This window comes from Electrona antarctica, assembly GCF_951216825.1.
Source record: "Electrona antarctica genome assembly, chromosome: 21".
NCBI classification, from domain to species: Eukaryota; Metazoa; Chordata; class Actinopteri; order Myctophiformes; family Myctophidae; genus Electrona; species Electrona antarctica.
In genome coordinates, this window is record NC_136802.1 from 39180131 (window position 1) to 39190130 (window position 10000).

The 10000-nt window shown below is 47.4% G+C and overlaps 1 protein-coding gene across 1 annotated transcript in view; it reads left to right on the forward strand.

Moving 5' to 3' along the window:
* focad (focadhesin) overlaps positions 1-10000 on the forward strand; it is a 101031-nt gene that overhangs the window by 68918 nt on the left and 22113 nt on the right. Inside the window, 8 exon segments of the mRNA XM_079491028.1 lie at positions 2329-2437; positions 3896-4012; positions 5427-5665; positions 6001-6090; positions 6226-6373; positions 7200-7319; positions 8625-8747; positions 9307-9384. Coding sequence (XP_079347154.1) covers positions 2329-2437; positions 3896-4012; positions 5427-5665; positions 6001-6090; positions 6226-6373; positions 7200-7319; positions 8625-8747; positions 9307-9384 — 1024 coding nt within the window.

Below are 10000 nucleotides of genomic sequence, written 5' to 3' on the forward strand. Positions count from 1 at the left end.
CTCGCCTCACCACATTTAACCTTGATTTATTTCTTCAGTTGTTTGTTTCAACCACTTTAGTTTCAACCATGCATCCCCAGCTTTGTGGGCACGCGGGACATATCACCCCCCGCCCTCAACCATGTCTGCCGGACATAGCAGCCCAACCCCATTGCATCCAGCAGCCCAAGACAGTGGATGTTTTGAGTGGCAGAGCAGTGCAAAAGCAGTCCCCACAACATTATCCCATTCTGGGCGGGAACCCTTTTGGTGTTTTAAACATGTTATAATTTAGCTATAGAGCACCGAAGTCTGACGTCACTTTCAGTCCCCAGGTTCATGTATTTTTTTTATAAGCATTGTAATCTCCATAGGGGGATTTTAGATCGCCTCATATAAGAACTGTGTTTGAAAAATAAACCGATCACCCCGGCCTTTCTGTCAGGGGTGTGGCTGTGCGTCGTTAATGATGTCCATTCATATTTGATACAGCCAGTTTCTGGAGAAAATTTAATTAATGTGACCGCAAAGCCTTGAAACTACATATGCAGGCAATGTCGCTGCTAATATACGTCACGCCCAGCTGTCAACACATTGCGTTCCTGAGATTCCTCGTTGGCTCAGCTGGTGGTGACTCGACTCGTACTTGACGAGACATTAAATATCAATAAAATTAAAATTAAAATAAACGTAATTAACGTTCAGTTTCCGTTGTGCGACGGGCAGATGCCTACCCGGAAATGTAGTCTCTGGGTTGTTTGGCTCGTTTCTAACGCTTATTTTGTTACTCTTTGGGTATATTTGTACATTTCCACCTTCAGTCAATGCTTCATATCCATATGAGTGAAAGGCCGGGGTGATCGGTTTATTTTTCAAACACAGTTCTTATATGAGGCGATCTAAAATCCCCCTATGGAGATTACAATGCTTATAAAAAAATACATGAACCTGGGGACTGACGCCCTCTACTGACAGTGACGTCAGGACTTCGGTGCTCTATTGAAAAATAGCAGATCTACAAGCTCACAGCGCGCCACCGAGTGGCGCGCTACGACGTTCGCCACGGAAACTCGCTCGCTTCAGCTCGGTCGGCGGTGGCTCTCGTTGCTAATGTTGGCTTGAGACGGCGCCCCTCTACGCCGGTCTAAAATGTTACTTTATCGGCAAACAAAAGTGTTTTGCAGTTTGGCAGAAAAATATTGACGCAAGCGGGATTCGATACCAGGAAGTGTGGGTTGGGAGTCTAACCCATTTTGGGCGGGAACCCCTTTTGGTGTTAGCATTATGTTATGCTTTAGCTATTTAAAAATAGCAGATCTACAAGCTCATAGCGCGCCACCGAGTGGCGCGCTACGAGCTTGTAGATCTGCTATTTTTGAAAAATCAAAGAACCACTGACATAGAAAACATAGCTTTTTCAGAAAACTGTCAGGATGTAGAAGACATTTTAGATCCGATCTCAGGTCAAAATGGGCTAATGATTAGCGAGGCACGCCACTGAGGTCCTGAGATGGGGCGTCTGGTCTTGTATTAGAACATGACAACGCCCAACTCCCATAGGGGCGAGGCTTCCCTCCCATATTTCTGGCAGAAGCCCCCATGACGGATGATTTCTCCATTCTTGCGACTTGTTCATTCTAGTCGTATACGCTGTGTTGGCGCAGAGAAAAATGAACTTGTTGTACATCTGCTGTTTTTTCAGAACCACTGTTCTAATCTAAACCACTGTTCTCATGTTGCTAATATTATTTCCCGATTTTATTGACTTCCTCTCATGTAATGTCTCGTATCCCCGCTGTGTTTATCTTCTGTTTCACACAGCTTTATTATTATTATTATTGTTATTTTTATGCGCTGCCTTTGTCTTGAAATGCTTGTATTTATTTTATGACTGCGATGTGGCAGATTTTATTTGGTTGTTAAAGTACCGTGCATAAATGTTACGAGTGCACACATAAAATTCTAATGGATAAAACACTATAAAAACCGGAGGCTTGTTTCTAGTAATAATGATACATGATAAACGCTCTGCGTTCATGTGGCACTTTTTCTAGTCCTTCCTGAACACCCACATGCACTTTGTAATGTACTTCGCACGCACGCACGCACGCACGCACGCACGCACGCACGCACGCACGCACTGCAACAGTGGAACACCACTACACATTAACGTGCTATACACAGCGTCTTGCTCAAAGGCACTTCCACACGCAGCTAGGAAGATGCTGCTGTGGGAACTCAACATTTCTAATTCTCTGAACAATATTTTTTAAATTAAGAGTACAGTTGAATATAGCGTCCCGTCACCTATTTGCCTATAACAATGTGTGTGTGCTGTGTGTTTTCAAGGGACAGTCCCGTGGTACAGGGCAACTCCATCCTGGCTCTGAGCGGACTGGCCGCCGTCGTGGCCAAATACGAGAGCAACCTGCCCCTGGACCCTGACGGAAGCCTGGGGGTGAGTAGTAGAGCAACCTGCCCCTGGACCCAGACGGAAGCCTGGGGGTGAGTAGTAGAGCAACCTGCCCCCTGGACCCAGACTGCAGCCTGGGGGTGAGTAGTAGAGCAACCTGCCCCTGGACTGACTGCAGCCTGGGGGTGAGTAGTAGAGCAACCTGCCCCTGGACTGACTGCAGCCTGGGGGTGAGTAGTAGAGCAACCTGCCCCCTGGACTGACTGCAGCCTGGGGGTGAGTAGTAGAGCAACCTGCCCCTGGACGGACTGCAGCCTGGGGGTGAGTAGTAGAGCAACCTGCCCCTGGACTGACTGCAGCCTGGGGGTGAGTAGTAGAGAGCAACCTGCCCCTGGACTGACTGCAGCCTGGGGGTGAGTAGTAGAGCAACCTGCCCCCTGGACTGACTGCAGCCTGGGGGTGAGTAGTAGAGAGCAACCTGCCCCTGGACTGACTGCAGCCTGGGGGTGAGTAGTAGAGCAACCTGCCCCTGGACTGACTGCAGCCTGGGGGTGAGTAGTAGAGCAACCTGCCCCTGGACTGACTGCAGCCTGGGGGTGAGTAGTAGAGCAACCTGCCCCTGGACTCACTGCAGCCTGGGGGTGCAGTCAGTCCAGTCCCCCCCCGCTATTCATTTCAATAGAAGTTGCTCAGTGGCGTTTTGAAGCACCCGGAAGACTGCCGGAAGTATAATTATAACTCAATGGCTCGAGCGAGCGGAAGTTTAGCCTAGCCTAGCCCCGAGGACCTCAAATTTGACGTCCGGGCTTGGCTTACGCACGTGACGTCATGAACGTCCGTCCACCTCCATGAAAGTGCTGCAGTTCCACATTTGGCCAGTAGGTAGTGGCAGCGTCAACGTTGGATAGCCTTACTGGGGGCTTGGGTCTCGCTACATCACTACAGTTCATGGGCACACAGCACATTAGAAACACTTCCCAATGAAGCCATTCACAGCCAGGTCTGTGTGGATCATCATGATCTTTTTCATAGATTAAAATTATCTTCTTCTAGAATACTAAACACGGGTGATTTTCACCCAGATAATTATGTTTTATGTGATTTTCATAATGTTGCGGAGGTGGGTGGGTCCCCATAATTATTATTATTATTATTATCATCATTATTATTATTACCATCACTGGACCAGGAATCCAAAGAAGTTCCCAGCTCCATTTTATTTTAATTTATTTTAGAAATACATTTAAAGTAAAACCCATGTTTTTCATCGATACTCCGCCCCCCCCCCCCCCCCTCCCCTTATATCTATTTTCCTTTTTTTTTGGTCTTGATGAAATAATAAGTAAGAGTACCTCAAGTTGCCATGTATTGCTTTTGATGAGTAATGGGTCATATATACCCGTGCTTAGTGATGGTGTGACAAAATGATGTCTAGTGTTCTAGCGTTAAATGAACGGTGCAGCAGGTGTGTTGCTGTCATTAACACAGTGGTGTTCTGTGCAGGTGGGTCCAGAGGTGCTCCCCACGTCCAGCTGGTTGTCCATGGTGTTGGACACCCTGCTCAGTGTCATCAACAGCAGCTACAAGGCCAGAGGACAAGTCTTCCCCTGGTTCATACATGTAAATATCACTGTCTTCTTTATTATATTAGTATGTGTCCTCCGTGAGGAGGAAGCCCAACAAACCTTGGTGAGGCCTTTAGGAGGGCCATTATAATCCACCACTCCTGAGTGGAGTGCCTGGTACTGGGAGTCTGGTGCAACGCACAGGTCCTGGGCCTGGTGAGAGCAGGAGTGGACCTGGTGAGACGTTGGAGAGGCCCGGACAGGAGTCAACCCACAGAGCCTAGTCCTTCCACGCGCCAGATTTTGGTTCTCCCAGTCCCGGCAGAGTAGTTCCGGAGCAACAGATTGTGTGGCCTTGCTCATTCCCTGATGGACTGATCGAGGGTAGCTACTGGGACGTAAGTCGGGATTTGATCAACCCCGGCTGGGTCGCCTGAGTGAGGGGTATGATGTTGGAAGACCCGAAACCCTGATGACCTCAGGAAACATCACTGAAGATACGTCCCAGGTGCATCCATGCGATGCGATGTTATATTATCGATTATATCGATTATATTCGGAAGAAACGTCAAGCAGAACCCGACTCTAGGGTGTGCGGCCATCTGCCTCAACCGTGTCGGGGGAGAGAGATAGAGAGAGAAGGAGAGACAGGGAGGAGATGCAGGCAAATACAAGTAGTAGCGAAAGACGCTCTGAAAATAGCCGATCTACAAGCTCACAACACGCAGTGCGACGCGTTGTGGACCTGTAGATCTGCTATTTTCAGAGCGCAACATCCGGGCGCAACCAAGCTTAAAAATACTTGTCTATAATTCTACTGGATCTCTTCTCCCCTGGTCCCTCCCTAACATTTCAGCGTAGTTTTTATGTGTTGATGAAATTGTCAGTATATTCTTCCTTTTCCATACATCTTTGTAACGGTCAATCTAACCACCCGCTTAATGTTATCAACCCATAATCACCAATAGGTTACTTATCACTCCAATGCAATCAAGCCAGCAGGCTCACCTGGAGCCGACTGCTGGCTGCACGGAAATTAAATTACTGCCACCGAAGAAAAAACATCGTCAAACTGACTTACATGGCCGGTTAAGACTGATATGCTCATAGCGCGCGGCACGCTACGAGCTTGTAGGTCTGCTATTTTTTGGAAAATCATGAAAATGTGGCGCAAATCTTTGAATATATATTCTTTCAGAGCGAACATTTTTAACTCAAATCTTTGCTTCTGTTCTGGGGGGTCCCTGGAACAACATATGGTTGGAGGCCAAATACTCATAATTCTGGGGGTCCATGAAATATTGAGCACCACTGATACAGAAACATGAGGTATTTCAGAAAACTGTCAGGATTTAGAAGACATTTTTTAAATATCGACGTCTGCAATCGAGTGATAAGTAACCTACTGGTAATTATCGGTTGATTTTCATTCAAATCCGCTAATCTAACAGCCTCCTCGTCCTCCTCAGCGCTCGTACTCGGGCGAGAACATGGCGAGCACCATCGCCCGCTCCTGCGCCGCCCTGGCGCTGTGCCTGGTGGTGCCCGTGCTGTCCGGCTGGCACCGGGAGGGCGTGTCGGAGGTCCTGGCCACGCTGCGGGCCGGCCTTCCCGGCCAGCCCACTGCGGACGACTCCCAGGCGGTGCAGTTCCACTCCGGCCTGGCCCTGGGCATGGTGCTGTCCGCCATGCACCGGGAACGGCTCAGGTAACATGATCACTGTCATTACGCTGAGGGACCAAAGTATACCAATATGACCTTGTGCATCGTCACTGCCTGTCGGGGCAGAAACCTCTTTCTCCATATTCAAACGTGTTGATATTTTACGTACATTAACACCCTTCTTGATCACACTACAGCGGCACAAAAAAAGCATCAAAAGTAGCAGAGCCAGAAGCTTTAATCAAGACTCGGACTCAACCCCCTCCCACACTCTGTCTTGACTAGGTGGACTTGACTACAACACTAGTTATGACCCTCTCTCTCTCTCTCTCTCTCTCTCTCTCTCTCTCTCTCTCTCTCTCTCTCTCCTGGTGGTCCAGTGAGGTCTCGGCCCAGAAGGACGCTGACCTCCTGACGACCTCTCTGGACAGTCTGGAGTCGTGTTCCTTCGACCCCAGTCTGGAATACAAGTCAGTATCACTGTTGTGTCGATGTCTTTAGATCGTGCGCGTGCGTGTGCGTGTGCGTGTGTGTGTGTGTGTGTGTGTGTGTGTGTTCTCTCAGTGCGGGCTGTGTCCTCTAACGTCTCTCTCCTGTCTCCCCAGTGCGGGCTGTGTGCTGGGCATTGGGCTGGTTCTAGGGAGCCTGTCCAGCAGTGGTCAGTCTGAACACGGGGTCCGTGTGGTCCTCACGTTGGACAAGCTGTTGGTCAGCCTGCGGGACAGCGGTGGACAGGGACGCATGCTGCAGGAGGTAGGAACACACGTACGCACGCACACTCCTTTGCAGATCTGATTTTTTTTATTATTACATTTTAATTAATTAATATGTACTGAACTACCGATTTAGAAAGCATTGTTTTTGTGGAATCGTCCTCAGGTCTTAAAGGAGAATTCCATGCTAGAAGGCTTTCTTAACTTTCTTACCTTTATTTGTAGTTGTTACGTCCCCACCAAAGAGGTCCAGGTGTTTTTTGTGCAAAAGCTCCTTATTGGCGATTTCCCCTACCATAAGCCCTCAATGAATTGCATTGAATTGAATGGGAATTGAATGGGGCTATGGGGTGTTATGCTAATTCGCTTATTTCCATCTAAATAAGTAGTAAAGTGTGCCGCTTGGGATATTATTTACATTGAGGATATACCAAAAAAATCACACCCGTGTGAACTGAGTGGTGTAAGGTCTTATATAGCCTGATCAGCTGTGGTCTGACGTAATGTCTGACGTAATGAAATCACACCCGGGTGAACTGGGTGACCGTAGCAACCATGCTCATTTTTTCTGCACAGACAGACTAACAAAGCCAGTTGTAGGAGTGGTTTACACCACTCAAAAATATAATTTTGAGTGATGGAAATAAGCGAATTAGCCCAATTCAATTCAATTCATTGAGGGCTTATGGTAGGGGAAATAGCCAATAAGGAGGTTTTGCACAAAATAACACCTGGACCTCTTTGGTGGGGACGTAACAACTACAAAGAAAGGTAAGAAATCCTCTAGCATGGCATTCTCCTTTAATAATGGGTCAAAACATCTGTCCTCTCCTGTCTTGTCCCCCGTCCTGTCCCGTGTCCACCAGGTGCTGTCCTACTCCGTGGCATGCGTGGTGGTCTCGGCCTTCCGAGGAGGCCTGGTCGACGCCGGCAAGGCCGAGGAGGTCATGAACACACTGCGAGGCCTGACTGAGGACAACCAGCAGGTCGGTTAGATCAGGGGTTCTCAACCCGTGGGTCGCGACCCCTCGGGGGGTCGCCAAATTATTTATGCATACACTTTCCTTAATGATTATATCTTGTTTCAGTATTCATTTATGATATATTTTCTCTATTATTAATGTTATTTTTGCAGTCAGTTTGTATTGGTGGTGGTGGTGGTAGTGGTGGGGGGGACGGGGGGGGGTCGCGAGACATGGCCAAAGCATTTCCGGGGGTCCCCAGCCAAAAATGTTGAGAACCCCCGAGTTAGATCAGGGGTTCTTCTCAGCCCCCCAAAATAATCATTCTGTCGGGACAACTCATGAATGGATAGAATACATTTTTATTGAATATAAAATGAGCAATATATTTATTATGGTTTGGCGATGAATTGGATCTGCTTTTTATGTACTCTTGATAAAGCGCATCAGTCCCCAACCATAGGGGCTCCGAAGTTGAATCCCCCCGTAAATAAACGTCAGATCCAAAACAACAGGTGGTAGCTGGGGGGGCGGAGGAGGGTGAGCAGCAGTGTTTGAGCAAGACAGCAGTGGTGAGAGTGTAGCAGCAGCAGCAGCAGCATGACGACAGCATGACAGCAGCAAAGCAAGCAGGAATGAGCAGTGCAAACTTCCAGATTAACCCATTTAGGCCTGACGTCGAAATTTAAAAAAAATCTTCTAAATCCTCCAGTTTTCTGAAATAAATATTTTCACGATTTTTCTAAAATAGCAGACCTACAAGCTCGTAGCGCGCCACTCGGTGGCGCGCTATGAGCTTGTAGATCTGCTATTTTTCAATAGCTAAATTATAACATAATGTTTAAAACACCAAAAGGGGTTAGCACTTATTTTGCCCAAAACATCTCCAGACATTCTTTATAATTACACCCGTAGGAGGCCCAAGAAGTCTGGAGACACTTTTAGGTCTTTTTTAAACACCTTGAATGCACCGGAATTTTTCAAAATGAAGGCGCTATAGTGCCAAGCAGATGAGGCAGATTTTACTCTGAAAAGCCCCCGCCTTCCATTACCCTCCAAAACCAGGGAGGCATAATCTTCCCTTGCTACCTCGCCCTGTCACATCTGAACTCTCTTTAAAAGCGTTTATATTCCAAACGAGAGGCTCGGTTAAGTCAGAAATTAGGACAAGAACATTGCCGTTCTGATCGAAACCACGGAGAGCGCCGTAGATTTAGAGAGAAGAGACAGTTTAGTCGGGCCGTAACGTGTGTGTGTGTGTGTGTGTGTGTGTGTGTACGTACGTGTGCGACCGTGCGTGCGTGTGTGCCTGTGCGTGCGTGTGCATAGACTCCAGGCTTCTCCCTGTCTCTAGGCCTGGTGGTGCACGGCCTGGCCGCCTGTGGTCACGGCAAGGCGGAGGACATCCACCCTCGACTGCTGGCCGCCTGGGTCAAGATTCTGCTGGCCGAGGTACGGAACTTCATACCTTCTTTAAATGCACATCCACGGTATTGAACTACCTTGCCATGCCATTGCAATGCCATTGGTCATGATATTTGCATATAAATACCCCCCACAGAGGCTGAAATTCACACAAATTTAAAATCTCTGGATTGTGCAATTTTGAACAATTTTGAACCTTTGACCTTTAACCCTAATAAAAGTAAGTAAAATAACTAATATATGTTCTTTTGTGATCATTAGAAGGTCTAGAACATGTTTTATTCATTGTGAAAGGATATCCCCCAAATGTAAATTATTAATTTATTATTATAATTTTAATAATTATTATAAACATGCAAAAAAAAAGAAAATTATATTTTTTTTACATTTCCTCTGATAAGTCCTAGTAGTAAAACGTAGTAGTAAGGTTGAAATCGTTTTTTTGCAAGTAGAATTTAATCCGGGTTTTACAGGGTCAAATGCACCTCCGCTGTATTGAATGCACATCATCATGACTGCATTTCTGCGTGTGTGTGCGTGGTCTGCGTGCGTGCGTGCGTGGTGTGCGTGCGTGCCTATGTTTCAGGGCTGTCCCACCATGCAGCGCCTCGCTGCAGTCAACGGTCTGGTGGCTCTGGTGGGATCGGAGAGCTACGTCATTCAGGTATTCTATCTGTGCCGGGTCCACCAAACCTTTTCAGATGTGGGGGAAGAGTGTTCATTTTGTTGACTGAGGCCTGTGGCTACACTGGGGACGGAAATGTCCTCCGCAACGGTACGCTATGCCACTATGATCACTGGAACCTGGCTGTGGTGCACAGGTTTGCGTAAGCTCCGTACGTGAATCTTTTTTTTTTTTTTTTACCCATTTTCACCTGAGATCAGATTCTAAAAATGTCTTCTACATCCTGACAGTTTTCTGAAAAAGCTATGTTTCTATGTCAGTCGTTCTTCGACTTTTCAAAAATAGCAGACCTACAAGCTTGTAGCGCGCCACTCGGTGGCACGCTATGAGCTTGTAGATCTGCTATTTTTCAATAGCTAAAGCATGACATGATGCTAACACCAAAAGGGGTTCCCGCCAAGAATGGGTTAATTAAGCAAGTGCTCTATTTTTCATCGCCTCACCTTCAGAGGAAAAAAAATAACAGTAAATACGGAACTCCCCGCGGGACGGGCGAATTGTCGGTGCTAGCCACCTAGCTGCGTATATATTATACATTGTAGCCCCCCCCCCCCCCCCCCCCGTAAGACTAAGACTAAAAGACTAAGGGCTCCAT